General features: G+C 40.0%; 1 protein-coding gene across 1 annotated transcript; it reads right to left on the bottom strand.

Annotated features, from left to right (window-relative positions):
* Positions 1 to 31: 31 nt before the first annotated feature.
* Positions 32 to 21,113, bottom strand: LOC309497133 (uncharacterized protein). The gene is made up of 8 exons (XM_082167360.1): positions 20,785 to 21,113; positions 3,777 to 4,119; positions 1,857 to 2,058; positions 1,432 to 1,760; positions 1,143 to 1,316; positions 825 to 1,022; positions 492 to 704; positions 32 to 317 (listed from the first exon to the last, which is right to left on the bottom strand). Exons 4-6 carry the CDS (start codon positions 1,449 to 1,451, stop codon positions 887 to 889), a joined length of 330 nt encoding a protein of 109 aa, XP_082023486.1. The 5' UTR covers positions 1,452 to 1,760; positions 1,857 to 2,058; positions 3,777 to 4,119; positions 20,785 to 21,113; the 3' UTR covers positions 32 to 317; positions 492 to 704; positions 825 to 886.
* Positions 21,114 to 22,606: the final 1,493 nt, after the last annotated feature.

Here is a 22,606-nt window from a genome sequence, read left to right as displayed (position 1 = left end):
ATACACAATATAATTGTTGTTACTACAAGTCTTAAGAATTATGAATTTCGAATTTCGCTCTTCTGTCTCTGCATAGAAGATATTTTAACTGTCAGTTAAATGGAGTATCAAAAAGAAAAAAAAATATTAAGATACTTAAATTACTAGAGTAATTACATCAAGGCACAGGTCTCTCAGTCCAGCTTTGAAGAAGAACAGGTACCCGGCCTCGTCATGCAGGCCCTGCATCATGGCCCTCCCTTCAGCAGCTGGGATGACCCTGCCGTGGTAGTCGCAGACGATGTCGTGCGTGGAGAATGTCCGGGTTGCGACAACTCCTATAATAAAGAGAACATTACATTTTTGAGTTAATGAATAAACATTACATGTAGACAAACAGTTCAGAATCTAATTTCAGTTCTTGCTGCAGTTCATGGCTGCTGAAATGTACATTTTACATTATTGTTTTTTTCTGCCCTTACAAGACAAATGAAAGGTTTTCTTAGCTAAACCTTGCTTGGCACCAAAGTCTTTGATGGCCAGGCCCGACCAGGTCTACTCAGACACACAGCGAAGGATGAACTTGTCATCTTCAAGTGCTCCCTTCGAAGGTGGTGTCCACAGGCACTTGATGTCCTCTGGCTTAGGACAGTTGACCTTCCAGCCCTCCTGCGCGATAAGCCGTGCCACCTTTGCGGCCGAAGGCTTGCGGACTGTGAAGTGTGCTGAAAGACAGAATTAAATAACGTTACTCATGCGAGTCACTTGTCACTGTAAATAAATGGCCTAGTTTTTGTGTTGAGTTAATGAGTGTCAATGCTCTATTGATGGATTCTGAGACTTACACAGCAGATATTCCTCTCTCTGGGCATACTGGGTCGTCCGCCACTTGTTGTAGAAAACGCGGTCATCTGGAAAACCTGATTCGACCCACTTCCTCTTGGATGGCGGCTGACCCTCCAGCGAAACAGGAAATCACAAACTCAACAAAGTCCTTCCGAGCTGTACCGCTTGTGGCCAAGGATGTCTCGTCCGCAGAAGTGCTGTATAAGTGAGGAATACAAGGTTTATAATATACGAAAAAATGATGAATGACAACTTGATAATTTTCCTGTGTAAATTGTTTGTGATGAGTTATGCCGTGGTTGGATGAAGAGACGTACCTGGTCAATGATTCCAGCAGCAGAGCTGCGTCGACGACATCCTGAGGCCGGACCGCACCAGCGCTGAGGGCCAGGTAATGGTGCAGTGCCCCCTGTTGTTGCGCCGGGAGCTTTTCTGCAGCCACCTCAACCGCCCTCCACACACACTGGGCAGAGAAAGGAGCCAGCTTGTAGCTGCAGAAAGAAAATGAAAAAGGAAATGTTAATTGTGATGTGACTGTGATAAGGCAAGATGCAATTAAGTGTATCCATTCACACACATGCACATGGACCTGTGTTAGGCACTTACAATTTATGGAGCCGATTCATGTCCCGCGAGACACTGTGAACATCCACGCCGGACGACGAGACAAAGAAACTCTTGCAGAGTTTTTCCGGCTGAATGTTCTCAGGCCTGATGGATGTGAAGTACAGCTCCAAGCACTGTGAAAAAAGACCAATGAGTTATTAAATGTTAAACACTGGTGGTAAGCAATCAACAGTTTGTATCATAGTAAAACTTACAGCTTGCTCCTTGCTCCTCTTGCTCCACAACCAGAGCATACTCGAGGTTGTATCCCTTTGTATGCCGATCTCAACCCTGTCACCCAGCTCGGTCCTGTTCACCCACTCTGCATCCTGGAAAATATTGAAAAGGTGTTATTTACAAATGCATAAGTGTGCCAATATTAAAGCATATCACAAGTGTAAACTCGTTAAGATAGATGAACTTACCGTCAAGGCTTCCACGGCTCTTGGACGCTGCATGTGGACGAACACCAAGAGCTCCTCGCAGTAATAAAGGTAGAGCGTCTTGTTGGTGTTGGAGAGTTCTCTGCCCACCTGCAGGTCCCTCTGGATCCTGAGCACGTCCGACTTTGCCACTCTCAAAATCTTCTGGCAGTCTTTAATGCCAGGAGCCCTCTGAACGACCCGGCTGTTTGGAACATAACAGACAAGACTATTAAAGTTATTGATAAAAATACTAAGTAAGAAAGCATTTACATTTAAGCATTTCAGCTTAAAGGAACACAGCGACTTTTTGGGACTTTAGCTTATTCACCGCATCCCCCAGAGTTAGATAAGTCCACACAAACCCTTATCATCTCCATGCATGCCGTAACTCTGTCTGACGCACCCACTGCTAGCCTAGCTTAGCACAAAGACTGGAGGTAAACGGCTCCAGCTAGCATACTGCCTAGAGCCCCTCACGGGGCAAAACATCCAGCCCTAACCGAGACCTGGCCCGTGGTGTTCAAGCCCTAATCCGGCCCCAGCCCGAAAACGTCTGCAATTTTTCAGCCCGAACCCGACCCGAGACCAACATCAATATCATGCGCGCTGTCTCTGCTAGACGCACACACAAGACGCACACACATACACACACACGCTACTAGGTAACATTTTATTATAGGCCTCAAACATAACTACCACCACCGACAATTATGGCCACAAATATTAATACAGACTGTCCATTACAGAGAAGCATAAGCATGCAGTAGAGAATATTATATTGCCAAATGTGATCCAGCAGTAAATAAAGATTTACGGCCGACCTTTCTTTGATAACTTTACTGAAGAACTAGCCTGACTAATACAGACTTCGTACTTCCGCTCAATTTCATTTCGCTTCTGTACTCAGTCTGAGATAGCGACCGTTTTCCCCGTTTTCCTCCGGCCTCAAAACAGCCGGCCAATCAACGGACAGAGGGCGGGCTGAGAGCCGTGACGTAGACGCTGATTGTACCGTGGATGCGTAGATTTACTTCACATAATCTGCAAAAGTCATTCACAGCCATGTTCACTCCAGTATTTTGCTCGATGGTTTTGTTTTCGCATCATACATGTGTTTTACAGTGGAAGTTAGATGCGGCTGAGCATGCGCATAACACACGCCATAACCAAACGTTATGTGATTGGCTTACGGGTAACCAATGATTTTAAACTTCAGACAAGCGCCCCCCCCCCGCGAGAAAGAAAACGCTTTTCAATTATGCCATGCCAGACTCTGTCTACAAAGCAAAGCGAAGTAGCAGAGTATGGTATTACCAGGCTACTGAAGAACAACCTTTCAAAGAACTCTTCGCCAACTGGCTAACGTTAAATAATAATACAAATAATACAAATAACAAGGTCACATCATGAGACACAGCCATCTTCTAACCGTACACACACTGGGAACTATATTCTCAGAAGGCGAAGCACTGCTACTTCTGTGGAGTGATTTACTCGCAGCACTGAGAAGCCCCGTGGTGAGGAGCAGAGTTCCTCAGAGTTGGAGTAAATCACTCCACAGAAGTAGCAGTGCTTCGCCTTCTGAGAATATAGTTCCCAGTGTGTGTACGGTTAGAAGATGGCTGTGTCTCATGATGTGACCTTGTTATTTGTACACACTGTGACTATACACATCACAACATGTAAATAGAAAAATGTTGGCGTTATTTTGTCACTTATTGGGAGCGCTATGCTAGCTGGAGCCGTTTACCTCCTCTTTGTGCTAAGCTAGGCTAGCGGTGGGTGTGTCAGACAGAGTTACAGCACGCACGGAGATGAAAAAGGTATGTATGGATTTATCTAACTCTGGAGGATATGTTGAATAAGCTAAAGTCCCAAAAAGTCGGCGTGTTCCTTTAAGCATTTAAGTATTGCCCTTACGTTTGAGGAAGATCAGACAGAGCAGCAGCAGCTTCTTCGTCCAGGTCACTTTCAGACTCAGACTCCCGGGGCTGGTTCGTGATAAAAAAAAAAAACACGTCGAAGAAGCTCCTTGACCATGGTGACCCGAGAGCGTCTGTCAGGCAGGAGCACACAGAGCTGGGTGTAGTCCCAGGTCCTGTTGCTGCGGACCCACTCTCTGCCCCAAGCCTTGGCTTTCTGGACCTCGGCTGCTCTTTCCTCAGGCGTGCTTTTCTTCATGTACACCCTGGCCAGATGAACAGAGAGGTTGTCCTGGGGCTTTTGGCACAGCAAGCAGTGCACAACGGTGCAATCAGCAGACCTTCAAGACAAAATGACATGATATAGAATAAATTATTTAAACAATGATCTGAAAGAATGAGACATGATTAAAAAAAAGAGATTAAAAAACTCTAAATATGCAGCAGAACAGGTCCTGTCCTATTAACATTTCCATGGGGCTCAGGTTCAACTTTTAAAACTTTAAAACCCCAATTACTTTACTTTGAAACTTTGTTAACATAGGTTTGTTCTTTTGATGAGATAAAAACCCCAATTCAAATGTAACTGGCCTGTTCTAATGGTATAAAAAATGTAAAATAAAGAAAAGAAAAAAGAGTGGCAAATACTGTTATGTATCTCTGAGGGTGGTGTGCATGCAGTCTTTTTTCTTTTCTAATCAAAATAAAGCTCAGTTTACAAAGATACTAATGACATTGTTCATTCAAAAAAGTGTTCAAAGTATTCACACAGAAATCTTTGTGACCGCCATAGAAGCATGGTTAACCACCACAATGACCTCTGACCTCAAATGATTATTCTTGAATATAATAATTCTCTAAATGAAGGAAACATCCTCTGAATGAAACACAAATAACATTTAAGAAACAAAAACACAAGCCTTACCTCTTCTGAGCTTGTTCAGCCATTGCAACTATCAAACGAAGTGAAATTAAGTCCAAGTCAAAGCAAAGATGTCCTCCAGCAGGATAGTTTGAAACAAACTAGTGTCTCTCTATAACCATAGATAACCCAGAGTCTGTATTCAAACTAGCCAATGAGGTTGCAGCATTCCACAAAGCCCCTGCCAGGTGAGAATGGCCCATCATGGCATTGGCTAGAGCCATGGCAAGCTGAAAAACTGGTTTGAGTCAGCTAGCTCAGAAAAGATGTTTTCATAAGTTTCAAATTAGTTAAAAATAAGTAAATGTGACCAAATCTTTGTAAACTGAACATAATGAGCTTCATTTTGATAGGAAACACATTAAAAAAAGCTTGAGATTTTAAAAGAAAAAAGAGTGCATGCACTCCATCCTCCAAATGCCAAAGAAGAGAGCCAAAGAAGAGAGCCTTCTTACAATGAGACCAATGCATAACAGTATTTGCCCCTCTTTTTTCTTTCCTTTATTTTATCATTTTTTTATACAGTTTTATGTTTTGCAGTAAAACTGTGCCACAGTTTAACTAATTTGAAACTTGCAAAAGCACCTTTTCTGAGATAGCTGACTCAGAGATAGCAGCAATTAGAAGAGTGTTTCACCTTGCCCTAACCATTTATGCCCCATTAGGCAAGGCAAGGCAAGGCAAGTTTATTTATATAGCACATTTCATACACAATGGCAATTCAAAGTGCTTTACATAGAAGAAATTAAAATAATGAAAAGAAATAAGAATAATTAAAACAGTTTAGAAAAAAATAAATAAAATACAGTACTTTTAAAAAATAAAAAAGAATATTTATTATAGATCTTTCTTTCAAAGGATTCCCTTAAGACTTAAATCTTTCAACCTTCTTTTAACCTTCAATCTTCTTACGACTTCCATCTATCAACTTTCCTTTAACTTTCTTTTCTCCCTCATTTACTCACACGTTCTTTTCACTTTCTTTAGCACTTTAGCACTGCGTTCACATTTTTTTTTTTTTTTTTGAAAACTTTAATATCGTCATTTAAATACTGTTCTACTTTCAAACCCACATTAATCACTTTCACATTATCACCTTCTGAGTGGGCATTTACAGTTTCGGGCTAAATGCCCTGCTGACATAGGAGAAATTAAAATAATTAAAAGAAATAAGAATAATTAAAACAGTTTAGAAAAATAGAGTAAAATACAGTACAGTACAAACAGTCGGACGAACAGCGGCACAGTGCTCATTCAGTAAATGCACAGCTAAACAGAAGTGTTTTGAGTCTGGATTTGAATGTGACTACAGTAGGAGCACATCTGATCTCTTCTGGAAGCTGGTTCCAGCTGCGGCTGGCATAATAGCTAAAAGCAGACTCACCATGTTTAGAATGAACCCTTGGTATTTCTAGCTGATATGATCCTAATGATCTGAGTGATCTGTTGGGTTTATATTCAGTGAGCATATCTGCAATGTATTGAGGTCCTAGGCCATTGAATGATTTATATACCAGTAATAATACTTTAAAATCAATCCTAAATCTAACTGGGAGCCAGTGTAAAGACCTGAGGACTGGTGTGATATGTTCATATTTTCTGGTTCTGCTCAGAATCCTAGCGGCAGCGTTCTGTATGAGCTGCAACTGTCTTATGGTCTTTTTGGGAAGGCCAGTGAGGAGTCCATTACAATAATCCACCCTGCTGGTGATGAAAGCATGCACAAGTTTCTCTAAGTCTTGTCTGGAAACAAAGCATCTGATTCTTGCAATATTTTTCAGATGATAGTATGCTGATTTAGTTATTGCTTTGACATGACTACTGAAACTAAGGTCTGACTCTAGTGTCACACCAAGATTCCTGACTTGATGTTTAGTTGTTTTACCCCTAGAGTGAAGGTATGCGTTCACCTTGAGAACTTCATCTTTGTTTCCAAACGCAATAACTTCAGTTTTGTCTTTGTTTAATTGAAGAAAGTTTTGACACATCCAACTGTTGACTTCGTCAATGCATCGGCACAGGGAGTCAATGGGGCTGTAATCGTTAGGCGATAGGGCTAAGTACAGCTGTGTGTCGTCTGCATAGCTGTGGTAAGCAATTTGGTTATTTCTCATTATTTGGCTCATTGGGAGCATATACAGGTTGAACAGGAGTGGCGCAAGAATTGAGCCTTGAGGGACTCCGCATGTCATGGATGTCCACTCAGACTTATGGTCTCCTATACTCACATAATAACCTCTCCCATCTAAGTATGACCTGAACCATTTTAGGACTATCCCAGAAAGCCCCACCCAGTTTTCCAGCCTGTCAAGAAGTATGTTGTGATCGACAGTGTCAAATGCAGCACTGAGGTCGAGTAGTACCAGCACTGATAATTTTCCTGAATCAGTATTTAAGCGAATATCGTTTATTATCTTTATGAGCGCTGTCTCTGTGCTGTGGTGCGGTCGGAAACCAGATTGAAAATTGTCAAAGTATCCATTCGAGCTTAAGAATTTGTTCAGCTGATTGAAGACAACTTTTTCAATGATCTTGCCTATGAAAGGAAGATTTGAGATCGGTCTATAGTTGCTTAATATGGTCTTATCCAGATTGCTCTTTTTCAGGAGGGGCTTGACAACTGCAGTTTTCAGGGAGTTTGGAAAACTCCCAGAGAGAAGTGAGGCATTTACCACTTCTAGAAGATCTGCTTCTAAACTGTTTAGCACAATTTTGAAGAAAGATGTGGGAAGTGTGTCAAGAGCGCATGTTGATGTTTTAAGGTGTTGTACGGTTTCTTCCAAAATTTTGCCATCAATTTCTTTGAAGTCAGACATAGTAACTACTTTCTCAGGTGGTCTGATCTGTCTGACCCCAGTGCAACTCAAGGATGTGCTGATCACCTTTCTGATATTATTGATTTTCTCAGAGAAGAAAGAAGCAAACTCACTGCACTTGCTGTTTGAGAGCATTTCACTCGGAATCTGGCTTGGGGGGTTTGTCAGTCTCTCTACAGTAGCAAAAAGAGTGCGTGTGTTGTTTAAATTGCTGTTTATAATATTTGAGAAGAAAGTCTGTCTAGCTTTGCCTAGTTCCATATTGAAAGCATGCAGGCTGTCTTTGTAGATGTTATAATGGACTACAAGTTTTGTCTTCCGCCACATGCGCTCTGCTTTTCTGCATTGTCTTTTCATATGTTGCACTGCTGTTGAGTTTCTCCAAGGTGCTTTTTGTCTGCCACTCTTCTTCCTGACTTTAACAGGAGCAATATCATCAATTATATTTTTAACTTTTGAGTTAAAAGAATCAAGGAGAAAATCAACAGAGTCAGCAGATATGCTTGGTGTTAAGGATATAGCCTTCATAAATAGGACACTAGTGTTCTCATTTAAGCATCTCTTCTTGACAGACACAGATCCAGCTTCAGTGGCAGGAGAGATCAATATATCAAAGAAAATACAGAAATGATCAGACAGTGCTACATCCTTTATAAAAATCGATGAAATGTTTAGACCCTTACTGATAAGTAAATCTAGAGTGTGTCCATGATTGTGTGTGGGTCCATGTACATGCTGAGTCAGATCAAAAGTTTTTAAAACAGTTTTGATTTCTTTTGTCATATTGTTTTCTGCATTATCTATGTGAATGTTAAAATCTCCAGCAATGGCAAAACAGTCAAACTCTGAGGTAATTGTTGATAACAGTTCTGTAAAGTCCTCAGCAAAGGCTGGAGAATATTTTGGAGGCCTGTAAATAATGATAAGTAAAATGCGAGGAGCACCTTTTAACACAGTACCCAGATATTCGAAAGACGGGTAATTCCCAAATGATATTTGCTTACATTGATAGATATCTTTAAAAAGAGCAGCTAGACCCCCACCTCTCTTTACAGCTCTGCAGACACTCATAAAAGTAAAGTTAGGAGGGGCTGTTTCATTGAGGATTGTTGCACTGCAGCTGTCTTCTAGCCAGGTCTCATTTAGAAGCATAAAATCCAGGTTGTTTGTGGTTATTAAGTCGTTGACTAGAAGTGATTTATTTTTAAGTGAGCGAATGTTTAAAAGTGCTAACTTAACAGTCTTACTTTTTGTCCCCACAGCAATCTTAGTTTGACATGTAATAGGCACCAGATTAGTTGGGTTTGCTGTACGGCTATTGAAGGCCTTAGACTTTCTATCTTGTAATAGAACAGCAATAGAGAAAGATACAGGCACACTGGGTTCCCGCTTGTTCTGTAAACATTTGAGAAAGTTACTGTTATCATAACAGGAACCCAAAACACATCACTGAGAGCTGGTATCAGTTGTTTTTGGTTCACCTCGAGCAGATGGAGGAGGGTGTGGGCCCTGGCGTTTTGGCCGAAGAGGCCGAAGAGCTCTCACAGGAGGAGGGGGCGGGCGAGCTCGGCGCGCAGGCTTCGGTGTTTGAGGTGCCTGACGATTTTTGGTTGGTATCTGGGGGCTTGCAGCAAAAGAGTGGGATAGTCTGGTTCCAGCATGCACTAATTCTTCCATTTTCTGTGAGAAGCACAGGAGTGGAGTCGCTGGCGAGAGTGAGAAAGTATCTGGTGAAAGGGGCTGTTGCTCAGGTGTTATAGGAGGCTGTGATATGCTGTCCTGGCTTCCCTGGCTGTTTTCCAGGAAGTCGTCCTTGGGTGCTGAATCTTGGAGCAGTTCTAATATGTCTGTCTGTGGTGAGCTCTGTGGGCATGGCTCAGCTGAGATTGTGTCCGTGAGCAGAGGTTGTTGTGGCTCAGTGGTGTTATCATTGTCCTTGTGTGATATGTCAACCGCATGTCCATCTTGTTGCTGAAGTGAAGTCCCGTGTTCATTCATACTGTTTCCAGGTGTGTGTGTGTCGTTCAGATTGACACACACTGCAGAAGGATGATTGAGGGAGAAGTCGATATTGTCCTTTAACACTCTTGAACCAAGTTTGTTTGGGTGATGGCCATCCCGATGAAATAGTTGTCTCTGACTCCAGAAAAGATTGAAGTTGTCAATGAAGTTTACTCCTTTTATATTGCAGGTTTTTTGCAGCCATGTATTAATCCCAAGCAGCCGAGAAAACCTGTTTGTTCCTCTTGCTGGGAGTGGTCCACTGATGAATGTTTGAACTTTCAGTCTTTTAAGTGTTTCAAAAAGTTCATTGAAATCCTTCTTAAGGAGTTCTGACTGCTCTTTATGAATATCATTCTTCCCCACATGAATTATGAGTCGATTTGCAGTCTTATGTTTCATCAGAATGTTCTGAAGTTCTCTGTTTATATCAGAAGTTGTTGCTTGTGAAAGGCAGCATGTAGTTGTATCCCTGCTGCTAATGTTTCTGATTATGGAGTCTCCCACTATCAGAGTCCTGGGCTCGGCTGTGCTCTGAGCTGAGTGCCGCTGTCTGCTCGACCTTGAGCGCCAGTTAGCATCAGTGTTAGTTACTGGCTGATACAGTCTGTGTTCGATCACATTCATCACGTTTGGGGATTCCTCATTTACATTCATTAGTACTTCAAATCTGTTCTCAAGATGTATAGGTGTTGGTGGGAGACCAGTGTTTGCCATCCTTGTCAGAGCTGTATCTGGGGTAGAGGATGCTACTGCGGTAATATGTGGGGCTCGTGACAATCTGATGTCTCGAGTGCCTTTGGGTCTCGCTCCCTGTTTGTGCCATCGATTTGTAAGTCGATCGGCTTGTTTCTCTACCTGTCGAGGAGCACTAGTTTCATGGGACTCACCGGCTATATGCTGAGGGTGTCCATGACGAAGCTCTATTGTGTGTTCCGTCTGGTTTGGTGGTCCCGTAAATAACTTTGTTTCAAGAACTGCAATCCTTTGTAAAAGTCTGTGGCAGTTAGTGCAGCAAGTAGATTCCAGAAGAGGCATTTTCTCTCTTATCCTTGTAGGCAGTTGTGTTTTCCTTTCCCCGGAATGTAAGCTGGTCGGGTAGAAGAATTCTGCGTTTTTGTGGTAATCCAAACTTTGTCGTTTGAGCACTGTGCTGATTTGCTGAAGTTAAAATTAGGTGATAAAAGGAGCTAAAATATAAAAATATAGAAGATAATATATAAAAGCGATAGAGCAAAGCGCGGAGCAGTAAGCAAGAGCGTCCGAACGGTAGCTGAGCTGAGCAGGAAGTCATTATCACATGCGCTCACATGAACGGGCCACACTGGCCTGTTATAATGGCTACTTTAAAGTTTAATTGAGCTAGCTATATAACAAAAGGTGCTTTTGCAAGTTTCAAATTAGTTCAACTCTGTGACCAAGTTTTATTGAAAAAAAAAAAAATCTGTATAAAAAAAATTGTAAAATAAAGACAAGAAAAAAGAGTGGCAAATACTGTTATGTATTCCTCTCATTGTTAAGCCCCATTCACACCGCCAGCGACTTTGTCGCTATATGTCGCTAGTCTCTGTACTCTAATGTGACTGGTAGACTGCATGTCTGGCCATATCTATACAAAATACCATCACAAGTCATATATACAACTATATCATTTTAATTTGACTAGGAGTTAGGCTCAAAAGAAACAGTATGCTGTTGGGAGAGTGTTTTTATATTACCACAGCAGTGTTCAGTGGATTAAATCATTTACTAGATTAACGATCGATCAATCAACAAATGAAACTCACTCATACTGTCAATCAATGACCTAAATGTCATTCGAATTTGACAAATATTCAATTTTATTGTCCCTAATAGTCAACATAATGCAGGGGAAACTGTAAAATGAACTGCAGCAGTGCTAAACTTGCATCATAAAACTACAACACTCGAACTATAAATGTGTGAATTAAACTCACTGAGACTGTCGACAGTTTCTTTTCCATGAATCATTTTATTATATCCATGTTTGTGGTTACAGTCAAATCATATAAAACAGTGAAATCGCCCTCGAACTCTTCTGTCTTGCTTGCACTCGAGACGGTGACGTGAGCTGAGCTCCACTGAAAGGCTTCTTTCCTATTGGTTGTCGCTCGCGAAAGTTGAAATTTCTGAACTTTTGTTGCGGGTCTCGCGTGGCTTGACACGCCCACATTCTGTCGCCAACGGTCAGTGTCGCCAGAAGTCGCCAGCGCTCCATTGAAATGAATGGGATCGTGTCGCTTTGTCACTGTGTGTCGCTGGTGGTGTGAACGGGGCTTCAGAAGGCTCTCTTCCTTGCGTGCAGTGTCAGTATCAAAATGAAGCTCATTATGTTCAGTTTACAAAGATTTGGTCACATTTACTTATTTTTAACTAATTTGAAACTGATAAAAACATATTTTTCTGAGATAGCTGACTCAAAACAGTTTTTCAGCTGGCCCATACCCTGATGGGCCATTCTCACCGGGCAGGGGCTTGTGTGTAATACTGCGACCTCACATTTGTAAAGAGGGGAAAAAACAAAAACTTCTCAATACTCAGCTCAACAAATAATCCATTCTGAGTGATTCACTCATTGAACAAATCATTCTTCAGCGTCAATAGACGTCCTTTCAGTGGTTTGTTGTCCTCAAGACACATCACAACTTTTTGGATAAATGTGAATGTCAAGTCAAGTCAAGTCAAGTCATCTTCATTTATATAGCGCTTTTAACAATGTAGATTGTTTCAATGCAGCTTTACAGAGATAAACGTATAATTTAAGGTAACAGAGATTGTTTTGGCTTTATAGCGGTTCTTTAATAAAGTTATTTTCCAGCTAAAGTTAGTTTTGATTGATTCGCTTCCGTCGCAACAATCATTTATTATTAAATTAGGGGCCGCTAAGACGACACCATTCTCTCTACATAGACTTTAACCCTCTGAGGTCGGCAAACGTGCCCCCGCGTTTTGCTGGATTTTCTTCACATTGTAGCACAATAAACTTAAATTACTCCGTCATTTATGGTCATACAGAAAAAAGAAATATAAAAAAAGAATCTGTGATATTTCTACTTTTGTATGTGTCCACTTACAATCAAATCAAAACATTGTACTTTTGTAAAATAAAGAAAATAAACAGGGTGTGCGTTCTGCCTCTCCATCGCGGTAAACTTTTTTTTCTTGAGCACGTCTATAAACTGAAACAAAACTCAGCGAATACTTGTCACACATTTATGAGCCATATACCTTTATACACATTTAAGTGTGTACTTTTAAATGATTGGATTCAAACTGAAAACAAATATTCTCTGTTTAAGTAATTTGTATAAAACCAACAGGATGTCCAGTATCTCAAACGCTTGCTAATTACTTTTAATTCGACCACGCCCACTCGCGCAAAAGTGATTCACATGCAAATCGTCCACATGGAACGCGAACGCCCTCCTTACCTCAAACACAAAACACCAAAAAACTTCACAAGTCTCTGCTTTTCGTTGAGTTTGGAAGACACGTCTGAGCTTACATTGGATTTACCTCAGAAGAAGAAGAACGCGATTTGAAGACAAGAAAGATGTAAGGTAAGAAATTCTTACTTATTAGTTTATGGTATTGTTGCATAAACTTCACATTGCAGTTGAACTGTTGCTAGATATATGGTGAATATTATACTATTTAGACCCGTGTTTACTGTTAAATACTGTTTGTGGATATCTGCTCAAACATAGATATGTATAACCATAATGTTTAATATTTTGGAGCGCGATCGCGTTTGAATGTATCATATTTTGGAGCGCGATCGCGTTTGAATGTATCATATTTTGGAGCGCGCTGTGGGTTTGAATGTATCATATTTTGGAGCGCGATCGCGTTTGAATGTATCATATTTTGGAGCGCGATTGCGTTTGAAAGGAAAAATGCACCAAACATCAGGCTTTATGTTTTTACTATTATCTCATTTCATATCATAATAACGAATGGAAACACTTGAAGTAACATAAGATAATCAATATATTTTTCTCTAGCATTGTTACTGAAATCTTTTGGAAGATTTATAGGCTGCTATAGGTTATTGTTATTATTATTATTTTATGCAGTACTGCACATAGCTTGTGCCTAAAAGGCACAACAAACATGGTGTTCATTATATTATATATTGTTGGAAACATTTGTGTGTGTGTGTGTGTATTCTGTGAATTTTAAAAAGCAATTTTAACCAGAAAAATCAAAAATTTATTCCCAAAATCGTGCAGGCCTAGTTTCTCTTGATACCAGTATGTTCACTTTTTTTCTTTTCTTTCAGGGACCAGATGCAACTGAGTCCTGCTGACTTCAACATTCACATGAGTCTCTGTACATGAACATGGTAAAGTAAAAATCAAACACCTTGGAAATGAAAGGTATGTACAATGTTTTTAGGAATGGCACAAAGGTCTCTGTCTTTGGATCATTGTTTTCAATGTGCTCTTTTGTCATTTGTTGTGTATCTTTGGATTATGTTGTGTTGTAAATAAATCCAAACAATCTAAAAGCCATTATTTTTTAAATCTCCTCATTCTTTGTGCAAGGTTGCTCTGAATGACAGGGCCTGATCGCTCCTAATAGGGCCGTTAGGGGAGTGTCTTTGTCTTTCTCAGGTGTTAAAGCCTTACATATTAATGAGATGATCACGCCTCTTCGCATAAGGCTTTTTCACACAAAACACGTCTTAGAAATTTTAAATCAATATATTGTCTTATGTGAATGAGCGGTCAGGGTGATTTTCACATAGTTTTGGAGCAAATATTCTAGGCTACGTGATACAATTTTCAAAAGTCTTGTGAAGAAATAATCAGTATGGGTTTCATGGCCTTATTTCAGTGACAATTTTTTTTTGTATTTTCACAAACCACGCATAAATGTCATTATCTCAAAACTACAAACTTTTACACACATGCTGCTGATATATTATTGTAGCAGAGTTTGTGCTAAATACAGTGTAATAAGACTATAGCCATGACAATGTCACAAGTAACAGAAATAAGCACAAATGTCAGAGCATGTCAGAACACCTCCAGGGCCAGAAAACAGCTCAGACCCCAGAGGGTTAAGAGAGGTCTAAACTCTCTTTTGGAAATGGGAATTGACATTGAAGTGATGACTACAGACAAATCCCCATCCTTTCTCCACAATGAACATTATCAAAACTAAATATCGTTCCAGGCTCACGAATGAGCACCTTCACATGTGTATGAGAATGGCCCTGACTCCATTCAAGCCCAGGTTTAAAATCCTGGCAAGACAAGCTAGAGCTCAATTCTCTCACTGAGGTAAAAAGTGGGGGAGTGGGATATAAGATGGGAAGAAAGTGATACTCTAAAACTGTTCAATTGTTAAGATGTGTTGAGATTTATTATCTGTAAAATTGGTTGAGACGGTTGAGTCAAGGTGTGAAACAGAAAATGGGACATTTTTCCATTCCATTTTCTTATTTTGAAATGCAGCCCTACTTTTGTATAGTTAATGAGAGAACATTATACATATCTACAGTCATTCATATATGTTCAGTTCTATGTTTATAGAATATTGTCAAAAAGTTTTTGAATTTTACTAAATTAATTTGATTTGTCAGTGTAACAGTTATAGACTAGGCAGTTGACTGTGGATGCTATCTGGCAACAGAAGATGGATCGTCACAGAGCCTGGGTTGTGAATGAGTACACCGGAGTCATAGATTTCAGTCTGAGTGTGTGTATTCAGTAAATAACAAAACATAAACAACATAAACAAAACATAAACAACAAAAGTACCTTCAATGACACATACAAAACACAATTCTACGTAAAGTTCAATTCAATGGCAGATTAATGCACTGCCAACGAATGGGAAAGAAAAACAGGAAAAGAAGGAAAAAAAATAACCCCGACGCAATGTGTTCCACGGCCGAGACAAAGTCTGGTGAAATGTCAGTTAATTACGGATTGAGCCATAGATAATCCAAATAGGGAAAGGTTCAGTCGCGGTGGATGTGTGGTTCGCTTATCCTACCACGTATAAGTCCGAGTTCTTTTGGCTCGCCATCTCGATCGGAGTCCTTAAGTTGGGACAGTCGAGAATTCAAAAGTCCATAAATGAAGAATGGGGATTGGTTGGTCCAGAAAAAAAACCTGACCTAAGAAGGCCAAAAATACAAATTAAGAAAAATAACATGGTTACTCAAGTAACTAACCGTAACAAATACTAAAGTAAATCAATGTATGCATAACCATACCCGCTTAATGCAAGGCATTTCCATAAATTCAATTCAATTCAATTCAAATTTATTTGTATAGCGCTTTTCACAATACATATTGTCTCAAAGCAGCTTTACAGAAAGTGCATTTCAAAAATGTACATAGAAAAATACAGTTAGTTAATCATGCATTAATTTAGGGCATAACATATCGCCGGCGTCGAGTCGTCTCCTCACGGGCGTGGAGTCGTCTCCTCACGTGCTTCGAGTCGTCTCTGCATGGGTGTTGGGGCATCTGAAGTTTCCATGAGAGGCTGGATACAAACTGGAGCTGACGTACTCTATTTACCTCGGGACTAGCGTCCCGAGATAACAACAGAAAAGCAGATGGGAAATAATTAGCGTAGCTGCTGTTCCTAATATTAATGCATTCAATCTGATTCAACTGTAGTATAAAAGGTAAGTATTATGTGAATGCTTGGCTAAAGAGATGCGTCTTTAATCTAGTTTTAAACTGGGACAGCGAATCTGAGCCTCGAACAATATCCGGAAGGCCATTCCAGAGTTTAGGAGCTAAATGTGAAAATGCCCTCCCTCCTTTAGTGGTCTTAGATATCCTAGGAATGACCAGAAGCCTCGAATTTAGTGATCTTAAAGAGCGCGATGGATTGTAGGGCGATAGAAGTTCCGTTAAATACCCAGGAGCTAAACCATTTAGGGCTTTATAAGTCATTAGTAATACTTTGTAATTGATACGGAACTTAATAGGTAACCAGTGTAGAGATGATAGAATTGGTGTTATATGATCATATTTTCTTGACCTAGTAAGAACTCTAGCAGCTGCATTTTGGACTAACTGTAGCTTGTTTATTGAGGATGCAGGACAACCAGCTAATAAAGCATTACAGTAATCTAGTCTCGAGGTCATGAATGCATGAACTAACTTTTCAGCATCAGAGACAGATAGCATATTACGTAGCTTAGTAATGTTTCTAAGGTGGAAAAAGGCTGTTCTTGTAACATATGAAATATGATTTTCGAAAGACAAGTTGCGATCTAGTATAACCCCCAGGTCTTTTACTGTAGTGGATAAAGTAACAGGACATCCTTCTAAATTGAAGTTGCATTGTAAGAGGTTTTGTGGGCAGTTTTTTGGACCCATAAGTAATACCTCCGTTTTATTTGAGTTTAATAGCAGAAAATTACACGTCATCCAGTATTTTATATCTTTAACACACTCTGTCAATTTAGATAATTTATTGTTTTCATCCGGTCGTGATGAAATATATAATTGAGTGTCATCAGCATAACAGTGGAAATTAATTCCATGTTTTCTTATAATATTACCAAGCGGCAGCATGTATATTGAGAATAGCAGAGGGCCTAATACAGATCCCTGCGGCACTCCATAGTTTACTGACGATATCTTCGATTTTTCCCCATTTAAACAGACAAAATGGTAGCGGTCTGATAAGTACGATCTAAACCAGCTTAATGCCTGTCCATGAACACCAGTGTAGTTTTGCAGTCGATCTAAGAGTATTTTGTGATCTATAGTATCGAACGCAGCACTAAGATCAAGTAAAACTAGTATTGAGATACAGCCTTGGTCAGAAGCTAAAAGTAAATCATTTGCAATTTTAACGAGCGCAGTTTCAGTGCTATGATGCGGTCTGAATCCTGACTGAAATTTTTCATAGATATCATTTTCTTGCAAGAAAGAGCACAATTGAGCGGACACCACTTTTTCTAGTATTTTAGACATAAATGGTAGGTTTGAAATGGGTCTATAATTTGCTAGATCATTATGATCTAATTGTGGTTTCTTAATGAGAGGTTTTATAACTGCCAGTTTAAATGTTCTTGGAACATGACCTAAAGATAAAGACGAGTTAATAATATTGAGAAGAGGCTCTTCCACTACAGGTAACACTTCTTTCAGTAGTTTAGTGGGTATTGGGTCTAATAAACATGTTGTTGGTTTAGATGCAATGATAAGTTTATTTAGCTCTTCCTGTCCTATAGTTGTAAAGCGGCGTAGTTGTTCTTGAGGGGCGATAATTGAGGCTGAATCATAAGACACCATTAAAGATTGTACATTTACAATTGTGTTTCTGATGCTTTCTATTTTCTCAGTGAAGAAGTTCATGAAATCATTACTACTGAACTGTAACGGTATATTTTGCTCAGGTGACGTCTGTTTATTTGTTAGTCTAGCCACGGTGTTAAATAAAAACCTTGGATTACTTTGGTTATTTTCTATTAGTTTGTGGAGATGCTCAGCCCTGGCTGCTTTTAGGGCCTTTTTATAATGTGACATACTGTCTTTCCACGCGATTCTAAAGACCTCTAAATTAGTTTGTTTCCATTTACGCTCTAAATTTCGAGTTTCTCTCTTGATAACATGCGTAGCACTGTTATACCATGGTGCTTTAGTTTTCTCTCTAACCTTTTTTAATCTAATTGGTGCAACGATGTCTAATGTACTAGAGAAAATGGTGCTCATAGTGCTAGTCATTTCCTCTAGTTCATCCGTTTGTTTGGGTTCACTGAGCAGCTGAGATAGATCAGGTAAGCTATTTGAGAATCTATCTATAGTGGTTGGAAGGATTGTTCTGCCTGGTCGATAACGTGGCGCAACATGACAAATTTCAGCAGTACGTATTATGCAAGTTACCATGTAATGATCAGTGACATCATCACTTTGCCGTATAATATCTATATCGCTTGGATTGGTTCCATGTGATATAATTAAATCTAGCGTATGATTAAGACGATGAGTGGGACCACTAACGTTTTGCTTGACCCCAAAGGAGTTTAATAAATCTGTGAACGCAGCCCCTAACGCATCATTTGGATTGTCTACGTGTATGTTAAAATCTCCAACAATTAATGCTTTATCGACATTGACTAATAGGTCTGATAGAAAATCTGCAAACTCTTTTAGGAAATCAGCGTAAGGCCCAGGCGGTCTATATACGGTAGCCAAGGCTAGAGATAATAGGGATTTATTTCTTACATCTAAGAGTGTAACATTTAGTACAAGTACTTCAAACGAATTAAACCTGTGACCTGTTTTTTGAGTAACATTAAAAATGTCTTTATAGATTGTTGCAACACCGCCACCACGACCAATCAGACGGGGCTCATGCTTATAACAGTATCCAGGAGGAGTAGACTCATTAATACCGAAATAATCATTTGGTTTAAGCCAGGTTTCAGTAAGGCAAAGTACATCGAAACTATTATCTGTGACCATTTCATTTACAATAACTGCCTTAGGTGTGAGCGATCTAATGTTTAGAAGACCCAGCTTTATAAATTGTTTTTGTTCACTAATATTGAGATTTTCTGGTTTAATTACAATTAGATTTTTCCTAGATCCTACAGTAGATTTAATGTTTGACCTCACTAAACGAGGAATAGACACAGTTTCAATATAATGTTCTACATTGGTACTTATATCAATTAAGTTTGGACAGCAAAGAGTGTGATTTGGACTTTGACTTACTAGTCATATGGTGTGCAACGCCTTGGAGATGTTGTCCGACAGAAGAGCCGCTCCGATTCTGCTGGGGTGAAGTCCATCAGCACGGAAGAGCCTAGGTCGCTCCCAGAACAGATTCCAATTATTTACAAAGAGCAGTCTCTGTTCATTACACCATGACATTAACCATTCATTTAGAGCAAATAATCTACTGAACCTTTCATGTCCTATTCGGTACGTGGGAAGCGGTCCAGACACGATGATCGTTGTGCGCACCTTACCTTTACCTGAGGTAGCGTGTACATGCCGGACGATGGAAGTGCCGATGATCACAGCGTCGCGTCCCGTCTCGCGAAGAGGGGAGAAGCGGTTCCGGGTGGAGATCTCGAAGGCCGGGAGGGGCGGAGAGGTCCTTGCTCTGGTCCTGGCTCGCGTCTTCCGCTGTGGAATCACCCAGGGTCCGTGGTGTTGTGTCGGTGCCGGAGTGAATGAAACCAGGGATGATCGCGTCCTGGTTGCTCGCGTCCTGTGCAGAGAAACACACGGAGTAGACGAGGTCGGAGTCAAAAGGTTACTAACCACTGACTTGTGAGCATCAGCGCGTGATGTTTCAAGCGCTGATCGCCGATCTCGCAGCTCGGCTTGTCTCTCTAGTAGGTCGCGGATCTGCTTTTCCACCGAGTCCAACTCTAGCTGCACAGAATGCAGCTCGAACGTGTCCTCACCTGCACTCAAAGGTAACGTTAGACACACATCCGATATATTCGCCATTATAGCAGATGTGCTATAATGGCGAATTATAGCTTTAAGTGATACAGGTGTAAAAAAGACGATCAATAGGCGCGGCCACGCGTGTAATGCTAGCGGGCTAAGGCTAGTAGCGGAAGTTCGGAAAGTTGGATATAAGTAGCGATATCAGAGCAATCCAATTGTTTTTTAAATAGAATAGTATTCCAGATATGTTCACACGCTGTAAAAATGAAAGTGTTCGTTTGTAAAAGAGTGTAAAGAAGAAAATCACGGTTTATGAATGAATTCGACGGAGCTCCAAACACAACAACGCACTCAATCGCAACGCCGATTATATTAATGATAAATAAATATCATTAATATAAAAATCAAAAATACATCTAACTATACCGTACAATAATTGTATTATACTTATATGGAATAAGTATAATAAAGTAAAGTAACTAATCTCATGTTCTGTGATATTTCACCATAACTTGAATTTCATAGTCAACTAATCTAAATGTAGTCATTTTCAGAATCAAAACACGTACTCAAAGTTGACATTCAAAATAATAATACAAAGTGCACCTTCAAATTCCAATAAACAAAAGTATTAGTCTCCAAATTACCCAAAACACTAAAACAGAATTTAGTATTCATGAAAGGTATTGCGCAATATCAAAAAAGTAAATACGTAGCTACGTTAAAATCAATAAGCTTCAATGACCGCCAATACATACAATACAACACGCTCAAAACAGCAATAATGCTCTAAACTAGCAACCGTGCTAACCTATTAAATCAATGCCTTCATAATATAACAGGTAAAACGTTTACCTTTGAGATCGGAATGACTAACGCGGGTCTCCAGGCGCAGCCTGACGTCTAAACAGAGCGGAATCAAACAGCCCTGGTTGGGAAGCGGCAGCAACTATAGTCAAAATAATGCTTCGGTGATCAATCACACGGCTGAACTGAACATATTACAGTTGAAAAAAAAGACTCATCGAGTATTCAGAGCTTGAATCGCTAAAGTTGGAGCACTTTATAGATGTGTTTGGGGACGCCGAACAGACCATGCCACATCCACAGTGGAGACAGAGAGGAAGTGAACTCCGTGACGCGTAACTTTGAGGAAGTTGGGAGTTCGGGGAAAGCGCAGGAAGTGGGCCCGCCAAAATAAAAGACTTACTACATGGGGGTTACATCAGTCAGGTATTGATTACATGCAGATGTTGATACAACTACTAGGCTACTTGAATATATATCACACTAAATAGTTAGACATTATTATCTTCTGGACCTTTGCTTCAAGACATTTTCTCTAACTGGACCTCTTTAAATTTTAGTTGAATACCCCTGGTCTAGTGCATAGACGTACCCAAAGAGCAGGAGAAATGAGTCAGCCAGATTTGTGGGACCACTCACAAGTATTTCATCCTCCACGACAATACAGATGCTCTCAGGGCCGCATCAGTAGTGTCATCCGTGATGGCTGTCAGGAGAGCCACCGGAGTGTCAGTGAGGTCTGGAACATCTGCTGACTATACAACACAAATAATACAAGAATGAGTTCAGCCCCTCAAGGATACAAATCATGCTAATGATGTCTAGACATTACTGTCACTTAGCACTTAAACTGCAACTAAGCTACATGTTTAAACTATTTTCTTTACATATGCTTATATCCTATGTTAGTTTCACCCCTATCTGTTAGCATACTTTTAGTTTAGTGGAATGCTTTATACTTACATTTTCATTTATGTTAGGTAAGATTGCAGAATAACAACTCAAGTAAACTTCATAAACAGGTCCTGGGGGGTGTTCCAGAAAGTAGGTTCAACAAACTCTGAGCCTAACCCTGAACTCTGAGTTGACTTACCCTGTGAAGTGAAACTCTTCCAGTTCCAGAACAGCTGATCTGAGTTAGGTAAGTCGACTCTGAGTATGTTAACTCTGAGATGAGCTCGTGCCTTACGACTAATAGAAAGCCATCATCAATGGAGCTCTGATACTGTGATTCACCATGGCAACAGGGGAGAAATGATGCCCTCGCGAGTGCTGAGGGAACGCTGGCGTGTTTTGGCTGCCGCTCCTCTCTCTCCCGTTTTGTTTGTCTGTTTCGAAATATTAGACAACGGTTTAGGAGCATAAACAGACGTCACCCAAATAAATAATCCCGTTACAGTTCAGTAGTAATGATTTCATGAACTTCTTCACTGAGAAAATAGAAAGCATCAGAACCACAATTGTAAACGTTCAATCTTCAATTGCGCCTTATAATTCAGCTTCAATTATCACCCCGCAAGAAAAATTACAGTGCTTTACAACTATAGAACAAAAAGAGTTAAATAAACTTATCACTTCATCTAAAACAACAACATGTTTATTAGATCCTATACCAACTAAACTACTGAAAGAAGTGTTACCTGTAGTGGAAGAGCCTCTCCTCAATATTATTAACTCGTCTTTATCTTTAGGTCATGTTCCAAGAACATTTAAACTGGCAGTTATAAAACCTCTCATTAAGAAACCACAATTAGATCATAATAACCTAGCAAATTATAGACCCATTTCAAATCTTCCATTTATGTCTAAAATATTAGAAAAAGTGGTGTCCGCACAACTGGGCTCTTTCTTGCAACAAAATGATATCTAT

The sequence above is a fragment of the Leuciscus leuciscus genome (genome assembly GCF_965113295.1).
Source record: "Leuciscus leuciscus genome assembly, chromosome: 4".
NCBI lineage: Eukaryota > Metazoa > Chordata > Actinopteri > Cypriniformes > Leuciscidae > Leuciscus > Leuciscus leuciscus.
The sequence above is the reverse complement of the archived record's forward strand: the minus strand, read 5'-3'. Positions and strand labels throughout refer to the sequence as shown.

Excerpts from the sequence above, each read along its gene's own strand:
- LOC309497133 (XM_082167360.1), bottom strand. The coding sequence starts at position 1,451 with ATGAATCGGCTCCATAAATT. Across the intron at positions 1,317-1,431 it reads ATGAATCGGCTCCATAAATT|CTACAAGCTGGCTCCTTTCT; the intron begins GTAAGTGCCTAA and ends TTCTTTCTGCAG. Across the intron at positions 1,023-1,142 it reads CTGCTGGAATCATTGACCAG|CACTTCTGCGGACGAGACAT; the intron begins GTACGTCTCTTC and ends TCACTTATACAG.